A 19311-nucleotide genomic window follows, 5' to 3' on the forward strand; every position below is an offset into this window, starting at 1 on the left:
CAATCCTCCATTTAGCTTACTGTGTGCTTAAGGTTTTCTTTTTGTGTCTGTGTGGCTTGTCAATTGCTGTATTACCTAAAGCTTCTGTCTTACGTGCATTGTTTTTTTTTAGGTCTGTAAAGCGCCCTTGAGTCCTGTTGGAGAAAGAGCACTATATAAAGAAATGTATTATTATTAATAATTATTATTATTAATAATTGTTGTTATTAATTATTATTAATCTCAGAAGCTGTAATTTATACCCCTTTCACACCCAGCCTCTGACCTGGCATACTTCCAAGTCAACCCAGGTGCTGGCTTGGTGTGATAGAGACTACATAAATTAGGTGCCCAAGGAGTTTGACCCAGATTCCTACCAGGGTTGAACCCAGGACGGAACTGGGCAGTCAACAGCGCAAAAATGTAACCTGGGTTATCAGACCTGGGTCACACTTAAAGTAGCAGAGAGACAGATTACTGTTTCTTGGAGATTATGTCATCTCCAAGCGCTGACAAAGGAACAACCTTGCCACAACTCGGGCTCAGTATGCAGTGTGAACCTGGTTTCAAGAAGCTGTGATATGGCTTGAAACAGTGTTCAATAGCCCAGTTTAGAACCGGATTTTTAGTGTGAAAAGAGTATTAATGGTCCAGTGGGGCACCCAGAAAGAGGGTTGTGGTATGTGTCCTCTGTAGCCCTGCCTCCCCCCTTAATCCAGCTCTCCTATCAGATTCGCCCAAGTTTAGTAAGAAAAAGGTCATGTCAACATGCAAAAGGTTTTTCACCTGCATTGACCATTTGCCTGGCAATAACGTATGTGATGCAATCGCAGCCAGGAGTGCATCTGCGTGGCCTGCTGCTTCCCCAGTCTTAAATGGAGGAAAACCATAGAACTTCCTCCAGTTGCAGCCGCCCCCTGGGAGTGACGCAAGTGGTCTCTGCAGCAGGGGAGACTGATGATCAGTCCACATGCTACACTGCAGGGCTATACTGGAGGGGGTTAAAATAGTGAGGGTCATTCCTTGACACTAAGGGGGGGGGGGCTAGAGGCCCCATAAAAAGATTTAAAATAACACAATGACATGGGGAGGGGGGGCACTAACAGTGAGGGTCTCATTCACACTGGGGTGAGGGGGCTCTGACAGTGGGATCTATTACCAATAGGGGGGGGGTAGATAATGCTGGGGATATTTTGCCACTGGTGGGGGGGAGGGAAGGCTATTTCTGATGGGTAGGTGGGAAGTCATTTTACAATGGGGGCCTATGGACACAGTTAATCTAAACACGAGTTAAGTGGTTAGGTGTACCCTCTAATGTTTACTGCATGGGGTAACCCATAGATTTTGGTCACTTTATCCTGAATCTATGGATTAAATCATGTTAGTGACAGTTTACAGTGTGTTGATATTGCCTACAATAGTAATGAAATCGCTCAAAAGCGTTAAACCCAAAGCTTTAACCACCCAGTAAAATCAAAGCTTTACATGCACGGTAAACACCATTGCTAATTGCATCCGCCCCAAAGTGCGATTGTGTGCGTGTATGTATATATATATATATATATATATATATATATATATGTGTGATCGTGTGCGTGTGTATATATATATATATATATATATATATATATATATATATATGTGTGTGTGTGTGTGTGTGTGTGTGTGTGTGTGTGTGTGTGTGTGTGTGTGTGTGTGTGTGTGTGTATATATATATATATATATATATATATATATATATATATATGTGTATGTCACTCACACACTCCTTCCCTCGCACTTTGGGGCAGTGAGTGATTGTGCTGAATGATACAGCAACTAATACAACAGCGAAACAGTAAATACGAAAATAAAAAAGCACAAGCATCACAGGACACATTTTCTATTTACATTATAATTAAAGTTACATCATTAGAGGGAATTGTTTTAGCAAATTTAAAGAAGGAATTTTCTACTCTGGTATGGTGGGGACTTAGCCTTGGAATGCATTGACAACCGGATATTTGGAAATGTGGAGACGTTGACCATAGCAACTGATGAGATTCTACCTATCATTTAGGTATAGTCGATAAAATTAAATGAAAATAGCCGATTAGTAGTTATGGGTTGGTTGGAGAAATGTTGCCTGTACTGTGCTGCTGACACATCAGTGGCACACCTTTTGCAACATTGGCATCACATTGCGCTTGAAGAATGAAATCAGTACTCTTTGAAACAAGTGTACAGCTACTGTAGTAATTACTAATCAGTCAGAAACAAAAATACAAAACTTTTGTATTTGATTTAAGTTGGAACTCTGTAACAGAAGGCAATGGAATGTAAAGCCACTTCACCTTTGTTCCAATTAAAGGAATGAGCTTCATACTGCATATAGAATTTTTTTTCTTAACTCATGACAGCCTCATTCTCTTAAAGACAGAATTAGAATGTGCTCCAACTATCCTGCCTTAGGTCCCAGTGCCCCGCAGGAGGAAAGTTTGGGGTAGTCATGAACAAATGCCATGTGTATGCATCAGGCAATCTTCCACCTGCTAAGACACAGTTTAGCAAATTTTGAAAAACAAATTCTCTGTTTGGTGATTAACACAAATGACAGATCTTAGATACAGCACCCCATAACTTATAATTCCCTGTTAAATTCTCGCTGTCTTCAAGACTAAAAACAATAATTCAGTTTATAAAGAAACACTTCAAAGATTACGTAACAAGCCACAATCTATAATTTATTCTTTAGATTGGACTGCAATATAGTACAAAATCAGAAATGTTTGCATTATGATAAACATAAATGAATACAAATGTAAGATCCCATTCAGATCACAACTTGATATATTGTATGGACAATCTTAAAACATCAAGTAATGGCAAACATTTTTAGAATATTAAACCAAACTTTTTTTGTAATATTTTTTAAAATATTGGAGGCTGACCTTGAAATATTGACCTCCTTTATCAAAATATCTCAATCCTGGCCTGAGGAAAAAAAAAAGGTTTTTGCATGCCAATATTTGTGGCTTTTTGACCTTTTTAAACCCTTAATATCTCAAAATAGAACTACAGGTGATAACAAAAATGAATATTTGAGATACTGTGCTATGTGTGCAGAGCATAAAAGTAAATGGTGAGGTAATGTACTGTACATTGGATAGACCCATTAATTAATAAAATAATGTGACTCAAACCAGTTGCTTAATTGACAAAAAAAAAAAAAATACAAAAAAAATCAGGAAGAATTCAATTTACGTAGAAGCAGTCCACAGTTAAGGAGGTATTTTGAACTTACACAAGCTGTGGAGCACAAGTAAGAGCATCTTTGCCAATTAGCAGTTTTAGGTTCCTTGGCAGATCAAAATCGCAGGCAACGGTGCTAAATATTTTTATACTGCATAACAACTGGCTGTACAATTCAACACTATTTCTCCTGTATGCCTAAATATTTTATTAAGTCAAACAGGGGTCAATTCAATCAGCCGCAACTCCCATCGCTGCATGTGTAAGTAAGGCTATGTGCAGCAATTACAATACTATACCTCTGGACTCGTGGATTTTTATTCAAAGTCCAATAGGGCTGCGTACAAAAACCCACAAGCCCAGGGCAAGATCAGGCTGCGAGAGGGATGAATTGAGGTGTGATTTGGGGTGTAGTACGGTGTACCGGCGGCCAGGCTCCCGGCGGCCAGCATACCAGCGCCGAAATCCCGACCGCCGGCATACAGACATCTGGGTGAGCGCAAATGAGCCCCTTGCGGGCACGGTGGCGCGCCACGCTATCTATTCTCCCTCCAGGGGGGTGGTGGACACCCAAAAGGGAGAAAAGGTGTCGGTATGCCGGCTGTCGGGATTCCGGCGCCGGTATACTGTGCGCCGGGATCCCGGCAACAAGCAAACTAAAGAACACCCGTGGTTTGTGGCGTTTTCACATCATTACAACAGCAACTCACCCACTCATTGCTAGCTGAAATTACCTCACAGTGTTAATGACCAAATTAATGTATGTTTACATTAAAAAAAACGTTGATGCATTTCTATAATAAATGTTATTTGGACATCACTGCAATCATTGAAGCTAGGCTGGAATCTCATAACTGTACTGGAAAAGTTTACATAGTGCTTTTAATCAACAAGCAGCCCAAGTGCTTCCAGGAATACACAATATGCCAACTGCAAATAATTTGATTTGGGAACTGATATATGCTATTCCTTCAAACAATGAAAACCCAAAGAAAATAAGATAATCAGTATTTATAGGTTTTCTAACACAGACGATGACCACGTTACAGTGACCTTGCAGCTGGATTGACCTTGCATACGTTACAGTAGTGCATTATCCCCTAAATTGTAAAAAACTTATGTGCAACATAATTTAATAAACTGAGCATATGTAAAAAATAAGCTGCTTACCTTTAAAATATAAAGTGTCCAACAGTACTAAAAGGTTTAGCAAACTGCTTTTGACAGGGATACTTTTGGAACAGGAGAAATATGAACTCAGATTAAATATTTTTGGAACAGTTCTCTCTACAAATGTAGTAACATTCAATATGTTTGATGAGAGGTATAAAATCAAGGTTCTTGAGAGAAAAAAACATTAACACTGTGAGCTTTTGAATGCTGTGTTATCCAACAGTGAGAACGTCACTGTTGGAGAGAAATTGTTGTCTATTGTGTCTATGCTACAGTGTTCATTGTTTGCTGTGAAAGAGGCTTAATTTTCTTGAATCTCATTAAAAGTTGAGGTCACCAATAGAAGCAGACAGCTTAAGTTACCTGGTGGTGAGCAACATGAAAAGGCTTTGGTGAAAGAAGTTAACCTTCACGGGCTGTGCAGCTATCACAGGTACAGTGTCTAGTGAAAGAAGATGCTAGTGAAGCACAAAAGGTAGACGATATCAATACGAGATATACTGAATCTCTTTCTCTCGCTCTGCCATACATTGAGGGGCTCATGATACAAAAAAAAAGAAAAAAGGCATACAATGACAGGTAACAGAAGTTAAAGATGGCACCATCTGATAGGGTTTACAATTTAACAGATGTGGGGTAAATATACTAGTAATTTTCTTGGGTAGCCGGTTTGAACAATTTTTTTTTTCCATGTGTATTACAGGAAAGTGACAGTTACAAAAATTGTCAAAACTAAGCAGCTTTTATGCAATTAGCACAACCACTATATTTATTACCTAGTTTTCCCCCAGGTAAATATGTATTTTGCTTATGGTTTGAGGTAGTTATAGAGCCAAAAGTAAAGAATACATGTAATTATTTAAACTTTTCTTTATTATTTATGCTCATCATAGTCTTCTCTTTTACTAAAAAGAGAGACTTTAAGAAATCACCTTAGACCAATATATCTAGCACTAAAATACCCTGCAAACAGGCTATAACAGAAACCATCACTGGAGTGCTACTAGATCGGTTATACCTCTTTCATATAAAGCCTTTGACCAGGGAAATTGTCGGGTAAACTCGGGTCATATATCTGTGTGAAAGGGTTCACCTGGGTTATATGTGCCAGTCCGCAACCCTGGTTATTACTAGGGTTATTCCGACGACTTATTTGGATAGGCTGCAATGGGACAGGAGGAGCTTGGTTTACATTAGACTTCAATAAGCTCTTTTAATACCCCTTCCACACCAAGATTAATTTACCCAGTACTTTATCAAGGGTGCCTCAGTGTGAACAGGGATAACAACATGGGTGAACCAGTGTTCACTATCCCGGCTAGGAACAAGGCTTTTGTAGTGGAAGTGGTATTAGCACTGCACTGCATGAGAGGCTTGATTTAGGTCTAAATAGGGCCATCAACACATCATCTGAGCTCCAATAAAATAATGGGTGTGGCTCTAAGGCAGGGTTTGACAGCGCTATCTTTAGGTCAGGTTACACCTCCACTACAGTGCCTCCAGATAGGCCCTATTCCAGGGTCCTCCCTCTCTGTGACTCATTGTCTAACATGAAAATATAGAAGTGTATTTGATAGCAGGGTCATTCCATGTCAGTTCAACCAGGCATGTCCACCACCCATCTCAGATTTATGAAAAATTTTTAGTTGAGAGAATGTCAAACAACCTATTTCTGCCAAATATCTCTACTGTCAGACAATTAGTTTATTTGGTTAGGCTTGTGTTCATTAATTCAAAGGACATTATTCAAAGGATAACTACAATTTTAAATATAACGTCAAAATTATTAGATATATTGGTCACCTCTTCAACTGATATTGACTGTGAAGTCACTCCTCCTTCCTTCTGCAGAACATTTCACCTAAATGACTGCTGAGTGCTGCAGATTTTCACTACTGATTGCACTGAAATACTAATTAGTAAATTGGGTGATAAGAATTAAAGGATTGTTATAAGCATAAGTCATCTGCTTTTATATTAGGTTGCTTATGCACATGATGGGTTGCTATTGATAAACTGGATTATTATCTCCTGAGTATAGGAATGAGGGCATGACTCTGATAAACCTCAGTTGTTTGGTATGTTAGCTTGTTTTCTTTAAACTGTTTTATTACTAGCCATTGCTGGGGGAGGAATCATTGGAGTTGGGTGTAATCAGTCTGTTCACATGCTTGGCCCATTACTTAAAGAGCATCAGGAAGGCTTGTTCCGTTAGGCTTGTGTCCATTAATTCAAAGGACATTATTTAAAGGATAACTACAATTTTAAACATAATTTCAATGTTACACAGACGTTAAACTGCAGGTAAACATAAGGACAACAATAAACCCACAATCTGGACCACTGTATGACAGCTTTCAAACAAATGTGAGTCCAATTCCTCTACACATCAAACTACTCCAGTCTGAGTAACCCAGACACGTATAACTTAAATCTGTTAGGAATGCTGCAAGACCTTTCCACTTCATCCGCAACTTCTCAAATTTGCATCTATAGCTTAAAAAATAAGAATTTACTTACCGATAATTCTATTTCTCGGAGTCCGTAGTGGATGCTGGGGTTCCTGAAAGGACCATGGGGGATAGCGGCTCCGCAGGAGACAGGGCACAAAAAGTAAAGCTTTAGGATCAGGTGGTGTGCACTGGCTCCTCCCCCTATGACCCTCCTCCAAGCCTCAGTTAGGATACTGTGCCCGGACGAGCGTACACAATAAGGAAGGATTTATGAATCCCGGGTAAGACTCATACCAGCCACACCAATCACACTGTACAACCTGTGATCTGAACCCAGTTAACAGTATGATAACAGCGGAGCCTCTGAAAGATGGCTCACAACAATAATAACCCGATTTTTGTAACTATGTACAAGTATTGCAGATAATCCGCACTTGGGATGGGCGCCCAGCATCCACTACGGACTCCGAGAAATAGAATTATCGGTAAGTAAATTCTTATTTTCTCTATCGTCCTAGTGGATGCTGGGGTTCCTGAAAGGACCATGGGGATTATACCAAAGCTCCCAAACGGGCGGGAGAGTGCGGATGACTCTGCAGCACCGAATGAGAGAACTCCAGGTCCTCCTTAGCCAGGTTATCAAATTTGTAGGATTTTACAAACGTGTTTGCCCCTGACTAAATAGCCGCTCGGCAAAGTTGTAAAGCCGAGACCCCTCGGGCAGCCGCCCAAGATGAGCCCACCTTCCTTGTGGAATGGGCATTTACATATTTTGGCTGTGGCAGGCCTGCCACAGAATGTGCAAGCTGAATTGTATTACACATCCAACTAGCAAAAGTCTGCTTAGAAGCAAGAGCACCCAGTTTGTTGGGTGCATACAGGATAACAGCAAGTCAGTTTTCCTGACTCCAGCCGTCCTGGAACCTATATTTTCAGGGCCCTGACCACATCTAGCAACTTGGAGTCCTCCAAGTCCCTAGTAGGCGCAAGACACCACAATAAGCTGGTTCAGGTGAAACACTGACACCACCTTAGGGAGAGAACTGGGGACGAGTCCGCAGCTCTGCCCTGTCCGAATGGACAAACAGATATGGGCTTTTTTGAGAAAAAAACCACCAATTTGACACTCGCCTGGTCCAGGCCAGGTCCAAGAGCATGTTCACTTTTCATGTGAGATGCTTCAAATCCACAGATTTGACTGGTTTTAAACCAATGTGTTTTGAGGAATCCCAGAACTACGTTGAGATCCCACAGTGCCACTGGAGGCACAAAAGGGGGTTGTATATGCAATACTCCCTTGACAAACTTCTGGACTTCAGGAACTGAAGCCAATTCTTTCTGGAAGAAAAATCGACAGGGCCGAAATTTGAACCTTAATGGACCCCAATTTGAGGCCCATAGACACTCCTGTTTGCAGGAAATGCAGGAATCGACCGAGTTGAAATTTCTTCGTGGGGCCTTCCTGGCCTCACACCACGCAACATATTTTCGCCACATGTGGTGATAATGTTGTGCGGTCACCTCCTTTCTGGCTTTGACCAGGGTAGGAATGACCTCTTCCTGAATGCCTTTTCCCTTAGGATCCGGCGTTCCACCGCCATGCCGTCAAACGCAGCTGCGGTAAGTCTTGGTACAGACATGGTACTTGCTGAAACAAGTCCCTTCTTAGCGGCAGAGGCCATAAGTCCTCTGTGAGCATCTCTTGAAGTTCCGGGTACCAAGTCCTTCTTGGCCAATCCGGAGCCATGAGTATAGTTCTTGCTCCTCTACGTCTTATAATTCTCAGTACCTTAGGTATGAAAAGCAGAGGATGGAACACATACACCGACTGGTACACCCACGGTGTTACCAGAACGTCCACAGCTATTGCCTGAGGGTCTCTTAACCTGGCGCAATACCTGTCCCGTTTTTTGTTCAGACGGGACGCCATCATGTCCACCTTTGGTAATTCCCAACGGTTTACAATCATGTGGAAAACTTCCCCATGAAGTTCCCACTCTGCCGGGTGGAGGTCGTGCCTACTGAGGAAGTCTGCTTCCCAGTTTCCATTCCCGGAATGAAACACTGCTGACAGTGCTATCACATGATTTTCCGCCCAGCGAAAAGTCCTTGCAGTTTTTGCCACTGCCCTCCTGCTTCTTGTGCCGCCCTGTCTATTTACGTGGGCGACTGCCGTGATGTTTTATCCCACTGGATCAATACCGGCTGACCTTGAAGCAGAGGTCTTGCTAAGCTTAGAGCATTATAAATTTACCCTTAGCTATATTTATGTGGAGAAAAGTCTCCAGACTTGATCACACTCCCTGGAAATTTTTTCCTTGTGTGACTGCTCCCCAGCCTCTCGGGCTGGCCTCCGTGGTCACCAACATCCAAAACTGAATGCCGAATCTGCGGCCCTCTAGAAGATGAGCACTCTGTAACCACCACAGGAGAGACACCCTTGTCCTTGGATATAGGGTTATCCGCTGATGCATCTGAAGATGCGATCCGGACCATTTGTCCAGCAGATCCCACTGAAAAGTTCTTGCATGAAATCTGCCGACTGGAATTGCTTCGAAGGAAATCACCATTTTTTTACCATGGCCCTTGTGCAATGATGCACTGATTTTAGGAGGTTCCTGACTAGCTCGGATAACTCCCTGGCTTTCTCTTCCGGGAGAAACACCTTTTTCTGGACTGTGTCCAGAATCATCCCTAAGCACAGGAGACTTGTTGTCGGGATCAGCTGCGATTTTGGAATATTTAGAATCCACCCCTGCTGTTGTAACAGTATCCGAGATAGTGCTACTCCGACCTCCAACTGTTCCCTGGACTTTGCCCTTATCAGGAGATCGTCCAAGTAAGGGATAATTAAGACGCCTTTTCTTCGAAGAAGAACCATCATTTCGGCCATTACCTTGGTAAAGACCCGGGGTGCCGTGGACAATCCAAACGGCAGCGTCTGAAACTGATAGTGACAGTTCTGTACCACGAACCTGAGGTACCCTTAGTGATAAGGGCAAATTTGGGACATGGAGGTAAGCATCCCTGATGTCTCGGGACACCATATAGTCCCCTTCTTCCCGGTTCGTTATCACTGCTCTGAGTGACTCCATCTTGATTTGAACCTTTGTAAGTGTTCAAATTTTTTTAGATTTAGAATAGGTCTCACCTAGCCTTCTGGCTTCAGTACCACAATATAGTGTGGAATAATACCCCTTTTCTTGTTGTAGGAGGGGTAATTTAATTATCACCTGCTGGGAATACAGCTCGTGAATTGTTTCCCATACTGCCTCCTTGTCGGAAGGAGACCTTGGTAAAGCAGACTTCAGGAGCCTGCGCAGGGGAAACGTCTCGACATTCCAATCTGTACCCCTGGGATACTACTTGTAGGATCCAGGGGTCCTGTACGGTCTCAGCGTCATGCTGAGAGCTTGTCAGAAGCGGTGGAACGCTTCTGTTCCTGGGAATGGGCTGCCTGCTGCAGTCTTCTTCCCTTTCCTCTATCCCTGGGCATATAGGACTCTTATAGGGACGAAAGGACTGAAGCTGAAAAGACGGTGTCTTTTTCTGCAGAGATGTGACTTAGGGTAAAAAACGGTGGATTTTCCAGCAGTTGCCGTGGCCACCAGGTCCGATGGACCGACCCCAAATAACTCCTCTTCCTTTATACGGCAATACACCTTTGTGCCGTTTGGAATCTGCATCACCTGACCACTGTCGTGTCCATAAACATCTTCTGGCAGATATGGACATCGCACTTACTCTTGATGCCAGAGTGCAAATATCCCTCTGTGCATCTCGCATATATAGAAATGCATCCTTTAAATGCTCTATAGTCAATAAAATACTGTCCCTGTCAAGGGTATCAATATTTTTAGTCAGGGAATCCGACCAAGCCACCCCAGCTCTGCACATCCAGGCTGAGGCGATCGCTGGTCGCAGTATAACACCAGTATGTGTGTATATACTTTTTATGATATTTTCCAGCCTCCTGTCAGCTGGCTCCTTGAGGACGGCCCTATCTATAGACGGTACCGCCACTTGTTCTGATAAGCGTGTGAGCGCCTTATCCACCCTAAGGGGTGTTTCCCAACGCGCCCTAACTTCTGGCGGGAAAGGGTATACCGCCCATATTTTCTATCGGGGGGAACCCACGCATCATCACACACTTCATTTAATTTATCTGATTCATGAAAAACTACGGTAGTTTTTTCACATCCCACATAATACCCTCTTTTGTGGTACTTGTAGTATCAGAAATATGTAACACCTCCTTCATTGCCATTAACGTGTGGCCCTAATAAGGAATACGTTTGTTTATTTACCGTCGACACTGGATTCAGTGTCCCTGTCTGTGTCTGTGTCGACCGACTAAAGTAAACGGGCGTTTTAAAACCCCTGACGGTGTTTTTGAGACGTCTGGACCGGTACTAATTGTTTGTCGGCCGTCTCATGTCGTCAACCGACCTTGCCGCGTGTTGACATTATCACGTAATTCCCTAAATAAGCCATCCATTCCGGTGTCGACTCCCTAGAGAGTGACATCACCATTACAGGCAATTGCTCCGCCTCCTCACCAACATCGTCCTCATACATGTCGACACACACGTACCGACACACAGCACACACACAGGGAATGCTCTGATAGAGGACAGGACCTACTAGCCCTTTGGAGAGACAGAGGGAGAGTTTGCCAGCACACACCAAAAACGCTATAATTATATAGGGACAACCTTATATAAGTGTTTTCCCTTATAGCATCTTTTTTATATATTTCTAACGCCAAATTAGTGCCCCCCCCTCTCTGTTTTAACCCTGTTTCTGTAGTGCAGTGCAGGGGAGAGCCTGGGAGCCTTCCCTCCAGCCTTTCTGTGAGGGAAAATGGCGCTGTGTGCTGAGGAGATAGGCCCCGCCCCTTTTCCGGCGGCCTCGTCTCCCGCTCTTAACGGATTCTGGCAGGGGTTAAATATCTCCATATAGCCCCCGGAGGCTATATGTGAGGTATTTTTAGCCAAAAATAGGTTTTCATTGCCTCCCAGGGCGCCCCCCTTCCAGCGCCCTGCACCCTCAGTGACTGCCGTGTGAAGTGTGCTGAGAGGAAATGGCGCACAGCTGCAGTGCTGTGCGCTACCTTAAGAAGACTGAGGAGTCTTCATGCCGCCGATTCTGGACCTTCTTCTTGTTTCAGCATCTGCAAGGGGGCCGGCGGCGAGGCTCCGGTGACCATCCAGGCTGTACCTGTGATCGTCCCTCTGGAGCTAATGTCCAGTAGCCAAAGAAGCCAATCCATCCTGCACGCAGGTGAGTTCACTTCTTCTCCCCTAAGTCCCTCGTTGCAGTGATCCTGTTGCCAGCAGGACTCACTGTAAAATAAAAAACCTAAGCTAAACTTTTCTAAGCAGCTCTTTAGGAGAGCCACCTAGATTGCACCCTTCTCGGCCGGGCACAAAAATCTAACTGAGGCTTGGAGGAGGGTCATAGGGGGAGGAGCCAGTGCACACCACCTGATCCTAAAGCTTTACTTTTTGTGCCCTGTCTCCTGCGGAGCCGCTATCCCCCATGGTCCTTTCAGGAACCCCAGCATCCACTAGGACGATAGAGAAAAAAACATTTAAATTCTCACCTGTACCAATTTTATCTGTCTTTTTAAACTATGAAAATACATCCCCAATCTGCTCACTACAGTTCTCTCTTATGTAAACTCATGTATGTTTTTTTGATGTAATGATTGACTGGTAATTGGCATTGCTTGTGTGGGGAAGTTGCTCAGTGAAACATAGTTTATTATTGCATGCTGTCTGGTGTATACCTCCTTTGATCATTTGGCCACTTGTGGGCAGGTGTATTATATCTTTACATTTAGTGATTTAGTGAGGTGTAGTAGTGGTGTAAAGGACAGAGTGTGATTCCCGATTTGTAAAAAAAAAAAAAAACACACAGGTATTTTCAACTTTAAACTTGTCATTTATTTTGTACTGTCTGGGCATGGCTACTACTAAAAGATGCACAGCCAAAATTCTTAAAGCTACGTGTGCAAATGCTAGGAGCTTAGGAGACAAAACTCCAGAGCTAACTGCAATAATAACCTGGATTTTGTGGCAATTACAGATTCATGGTGCAATGAGAATCATGACTGGGACAATTTATTTAGGAAGGATAGAATGGGAAGAATAAGAGGAAAGATAGCAATGTATGTGAAAAAAGCATAAATGCTACTTTAATACAAAATATTGAAGATAACCCTGAGGCTCTTTGGGTCACCATAGAAACCGGGGAGAAGGACATTATTCGCACTGGGGTGATCTATAGACCACCAGGCCAGGGACAGGATTTGGACAGGAACCTATTGCTGGGCATCACTAAAATGGCTTTAAAGGGAGAAGTCATAATCATGGGAGACTTTAAGTTTACCTGATGTAAATTGGAAGGGGTCTTTTGCAAGTTCAGCTACAAGTGGCAAATTTCTACATTCCTTACAGGGTGCATCTCTCTAGCAATTGGTAAGGGAGCCTACTCGCAAAGACTCAATATTAGATTGAATTCTTACAATTGGTGACAGGATATCAGACATATATGGGTGAGCACCTGGGATCCAGTGATCATCAAGCAGTATGGTTTAGTATAAAGACAGGATCCAACTCCTGTCACACAAAACAAAAGGTGTTGGATTTTAGAAATGCTGACTTTGCAAAAAATGGGGAGATGTTTAAGTGATTCATTGGCGGACTGGAGGAACTTGGAAGGGGTGCAGGAGAGGTGGGAAAAACTAAAGAGTGCAATACTAAGGGCAACAGACGTTTGTATCAAAAGGTTTAGGAAAAGCACCAGGAAAAGTAAACCAGTGTGGTTCACAAAAGTAGTATCAACTAGTTTGAAAGCAAAAAAGATGGCTTTTAGGAAATACAAACAGACTCAAAATAATAACGACAAAGAGGTGTATCTTGACAGATGGAAGTATGCTAAGAAAGTAGAAATAACTCCCATATCTTATCCAGGATCGTTGATGAGAGTTCATGAATGAGAGTAAAAGGAAAGATAAGTTCAAGATGGAAAAAAGGGGATCTGCTGTTGGGGTTAGACTGTGAGCTATCTGTCAGTTATCAACCGAACAGAGCCTTACTGAATCACCAATGAGAGTCCTGAATATAGAAGAAGTTTGAAAAAGATTTTATTGCAATGATTACGTATGTCTAGGATATGTGGTTCCTTTTATGTTATGTTTTATGTTGTTTCCTCTTCTATGAAGCAAAAATATATGAACAGGCATGACATTTCACACATTCTGGATGGAAATACTTTTGGATGTATTAATAAAAAAAAAAAAAAAAAAAAAAAAAAGAATTTCAACTCACACTGCCTGTTCCTATATAAATTTAAGTATACAAACTGCTGTATGAATAGGAAACGTAACTTTATGCACGCAAAGATAAAGCTATTCCTGTTTCATAGTCTCATACAGAGGCATTGGAATGGGGCAGGGTTAAGGGGGCAGCTTGCCCCCCCCTCCAAACATTCTAGCACCCCTGGTCTCTTAAAAAGATCTAAACATTACAGAACCTTTGCAAGACCTGTAATGAAAAATATAGAAGAGATATCATCATAGTTAATTCCTAAAATCCAAGTACTTGTACAGGAGCGGTTTGGTATGTCAAACACAAACAAGAAGGGAGCATACCGATACAATCTTTATGAAGGCATTGGTTGTGCTTAGAGATGCCAACGAAGTACATTTGTAGGAGACAGCAGCCTGCTTAGCTTCTTTATTGCACAATTGTAAGTACGTTGTAATGAGTTGCAATTAAGATGTATTATTCTTAGTTTAAGGCCGATTTAAAATGATTCTAAGTGGACATCTCCTTCCAGCCCAGCTTGGTTACCTATAAAGATAAAATACCTTAATGAAAAGGCAATCAGTGAAGACAAGACCAGGAGTGGAAGACATTGTGCACTATATAGATCACTGCTGAATCCTTTCACAAATTATCAAACAAGCTATCTGGTGTACTCAATTCATAACATAAGCTAATTATATATGCAAATTCAACATGTAGGCGATCTCTAAGCAAGTGCATGTCTTCTAATTAAGATAATGCCAACATTTTACTTGAGGCAGGATATAAAGAATGTCAAGAGTGTTCTCACAGCACGTGCCATTTTCAAGTTCAAATGAGTCTTGAAATAGTGCTTTACATTCTTTTCATTTTTATTCTAGTACTATTAGTGTAGTATACTTAATACAGCCTATTACAATATAAATGATACTTCTTTATCAATCTAGATTTTCCTTTTTTTTTTTTTTTTAGATTCCACTGAATCAATTACTAGTATTAGATAATAAATATTACATATGTTACAGCTTTAGCTTTGCTTGCACATATACATTATAGCACGATGTGCAAGGAAAATTGTTGTGATAGCAATGAAAGCTGTATGAATAGTGATCACATAGCAGATAGGGAACACTACTAAATATTAATATATTGCTTAATCACAAGCAGTATACTCTAAAGGGGACGCAGTCATGGTCTATGACAGATAGACAACAGTGAATGTGGACAGCAGAATGCCAATGCCATAATGCAAACACTTGTCATTTTGCTTACAGCATTTTAACCATGTAGACATTATAACTTTACATGTGATGCTTAATCGTATTACAATGTCAACACCGTTGAAATTCTGTAAGTAATATTACAGCCATGTCTGCATTAGGATGCTGTCATTTTGCTGCCAACATAAATCACTGTCGACACCACATATATATTTACCAGAAAAACACATTTATTGAATGTACATCTGTTTGCAGAGCTATCTTGCATGATTTGGCATTAAATACACTGCAAGTACACAAGTATGCATGCTACTTGTACGTTTCAGTCTTATCGCCACTCAACAACTGGACTGTAATGGCGCGCTCTCATATAGGCAACATTCATTGAGAATGTGACAACACATCTGCAGGTCATGCAGGGTTGGACAGTAGCATAAATACATGTTTCCAATCGTGATCGGAATGAGATGATGGTGCATGGGATGCCGAATGTCAGTATACCAACATCGGCATCCCGTGTGCCAGAATGCTGGCAGGGGGGCAAGCGCAAAGAAGCCCCCTTCTCGCCATAGGTTCTAGTCTCCCTCTATGGGTGTCGTGGACACGCCCTGAGGGAGAGTCACCTACTTTGCCGGTATTCCGTGGCAGGATAGTACCGTACCAGTCAGGATCCCGGCTTGGTATTGAGACAGCCGGGATCCCGGAAGGCGGTATTTTAACCGCATAGCTTCCGAGCATATCATCCACAGCAAGTAGCAAGTGTGCACTCATGATGGAAGAAACAAAAGCATTCGTATAGAACAGTGTTTCCCAAACTCTGTCCTCATGGACTCTCAACAGTTCATGTTTTCCAGGTCCTCTAGCAGAAGCACAGGCGTATTCATTACTCCAGAAGTTCTCAAAAGCTGTCATCAAGGAACCCCAACAGCCCAGGTTTTAAGTTTATCCATGCTTGGCCATAGGTAACTGAATTAGCACCTCTGTCTACTTAATTTAACCATCTGTGCTAAACAATGGATATACCTAGACCAAAGGAGTGCCTTGAGAACCTCTGCATTACTCACTGGCACATTTTAAAAGCTAATTATTCCACTATCAATTCTGTGGGGAGACCTGGAAAAGTTATTGGTTGAGGGCCCTTAGGACAGAGTTTGGGGACCACTGATCTAGAGGATGGTAGTACTGCAAGATGTGTACTAGTCTGAATGTAGACAAACATATGCCTTTTTTGCCATACATACGTGGGAACACACATTATTTTACATTTTATATCTTAACCTGTCCTGAGTGAATTCTATACTACTTACAGAATAAGCATTCATGACAGGAATTTAATTGCATCTTTATCGTACCAGAGAAGGGCCTGATTCAGAGACACATACAAAGGAGGCTGTAGTGGTTCAGTCTTATGCTAATGCGATTGATAATTTTATTTATACTCAGACACCCATTAGAAGCATCTTGCTACAGTACATTTACCTCTCAGTGCATCCTCGGTGAGCGGCTTTGGGGCACAGCAACATGACCAAGTTTGCTTAGTCAACTCGGTCTTACCTCCAAGGAATGTCCATTGAACGCCACAGACCTGGCATCCAAATCTATTCTGCTCTCTGTGCGGTAAACCTCAGGTTACTTAGAATGGTGAGGATATTCACACAGCTGAAGTCAATGAAGCCTGCATTCAAGAATGCTGTGAATGGCTCCAGAATTACCAAAAAACTTAGGTGACAGGACCCCATTTTCTTCAACACTGTCCACCACACCATCAAATGGCAACATCAATCAAACTGGAGGCACTGCATGCAATCTCAGAGATTGACCTACACATGCGCAGATCTTTTACCATTGGAGTTGTGCATAAACCATCACGCTTGCATACAACTAGGTCAGGTGTTTAGTTCACAATTATTCTTTTGTCAACTATAAGTATTAATTTTCTTATAGTGTATTAGGTATTTAGGATTAGTATTTTTGTAGCAAAGTAATTGGATTCAAGTAGCGTATTACAACAATGCATAGTGCGAGTCACTCATACTAAACCTGTCATTTGCCTTCTTACCCAAGAATGAGTACTTTTCCCTCAGTTTTCCTACATTTTCCTTTACTATGGTACTCTTCCCCCATTTTTTTTTTACTTAGTTTGCAAATAGTGTACTACAGTACGTGACGAGGGTCACTTATCAGACATGTATCTTGCAGGTTTAACCAGGATTGTGTACTTTTTCCTCTGCTTTGCTACTTTTTCCTTATTTGAGCAACCTCATAAATTTTTGTCTTAGTTTGCTAATAATGTAATAGGTATTAGTGTGTTGGTTTGCCTAACTCGAGAAGTCCATGGCATGCTGAACAGAGTGATTTTGGCGCAATCCCACTGTCATGTTGACCTTTTGTTCCAGTCCATCTTTCAAATATCGACCATATGGGGTCATCCTAATGACTGTAGACCTACTGAATGTAGATCTATTATACCACAAACTAGAACAATAAGGGACAGCAGGAGCCTGGGAGCTGGAAGGAGGAAGAGTCGATTCCACTGAGCACAAATTCCATAGGTAAAGGAACCTCAGGGATAATGTAATGTTTTGTATTTACTGTGAGTTAAGTGGCTGACAAAAGATTACTTAATTCCTGCCATTCATTAAGTAATCTGAAAATATCTGTTTACAATATTGTTGTTAAAATGTGTACAAGGTGGTTTATTGGGTGTGTTTCCTTTTCATATTCCAAAAGCAAAGGCACTCAAAGGTGGTTTAGCTTACCTCTTTATAGAAACTGCAGGGCAACCTTTCGCTGTGGTTTGTGGGATCTATCCTAGTGGGCATAGTAGAGAAGTGAAAAGAAAGGGAGAGAATAAACAGGGAAAAGTGGGAGATAAAACAAAAAGGGTGAGTGAGGTGAGTGGATGGATGGAAGAGAGACCGGAGAAGAGGGGGGGGGTAGATGGAGGATTTGGGGTGAGAGAGAGAGAGAGACACAGAGACAGAGACAGAGAGAGAGAGAGAGAGAGATGCATGCTTGCAGCCCAGCAAGTGACAGGTCCAAAATACTAGTCGTATAAGTAACCAAAAATATACACTTATAATACCAGAACACCAAACACAAGCCTGTTTCCAAGACATGACCACATTACACCTCAACAAGTTGGCAATGAATTTCAGCTGGCGATGTGGTCTTTAGACCCATAAACCTGATAACACTACGCACCTCAATGTCTGACCAGCTTTCTGCCAGCCCCCGCTGTTTTTACAAGTGTTGTTGGGACAATATTACTGATAGGAGGTGCAGTTTAATGGATTTGAGAGGAAGCAATGGCTTACCTGCTCTGGCCTCGGGGAAATTAGAATGAAATAGAGAACAATACACGTGAGAGGAATTACCTTACTTATTCAACCACCCTCGTGTAATTTATTTTTATTTTTTTTAAAGGGCAGAAGAAACCATACAGAACAGAGAAGTAAAACCAGCACATATATCGACTGTATTGCTGGTACATCACACCTCTGATATGCGCAAGCTTACACAGTATTGAAGAAACTCACCTTCAGTATTGAAGAAACTCTGGCCATTACAAGAGAGAGTTCTATTGTCTTGTGAAAGATTCAACAGTGTGTGTGTGTGTGTGTGTGTGTGTGTGTGTGTGTGTGTGTGTGTGTGTGTGTGTGTGTGTGTGTGTGTGCGTACTGCATGGTATTACTTTATTAATTATCGGAGCTGCAATGCAAATGCTTCCTACTTAATATGGTCGAGATGGCAAGACATGAGCAGATAATGCGTTACATTAAAAGCAGAAATGTTCCTTCTTTTGTACATTCATGCTAAAATAAAGTTAATGAGTGGCCTAAAATGTTATAGCAGGCTGTACTTTCAGCTAGTAGTTTTACTTTTGGTGACATTTACATTTCAGTCTCAGTGCTTACATTCCAATTAGCTGTAAACTGTTAC

General features: G+C 41.9%; 1 protein-coding gene across 8 annotated transcripts in view; it reads right to left on the minus strand.

Annotated features, from left to right (window-relative positions):
- EPHA7 (EPH receptor A7) overlaps window positions 1-19311 on the minus strand; it is a 347251-nt gene that overhangs the window by 260123 nt on the left and 67817 nt on the right. Inside the window, exon 4 of one of the 8 annotated variants that reach the window (XM_063917003.1) lies at window positions 14502-14695. The exons of the other annotated variants lie outside the window; for them this stretch is intronic. Coding sequence (XP_063773073.1) covers window positions 14649-14695 — 47 coding nt within the window. The 3' untranslated portion in view covers window positions 14502-14648. Of the gene's footprint in view, window positions 1-14501; window positions 14696-19311 lie in introns of those variants that run through there. 8 annotated transcript variants of the gene reach the window in all.

The sequence above is a fragment of the Pseudophryne corroboree genome, chromosome 4 (assembly GCF_028390025.1).
Source record: "Pseudophryne corroboree isolate aPseCor3 chromosome 4, aPseCor3.hap2, whole genome shotgun sequence".
Taxonomy (NCBI): Eukaryota; Metazoa; Chordata; class Amphibia; order Anura; family Myobatrachidae; genus Pseudophryne; species Pseudophryne corroboree.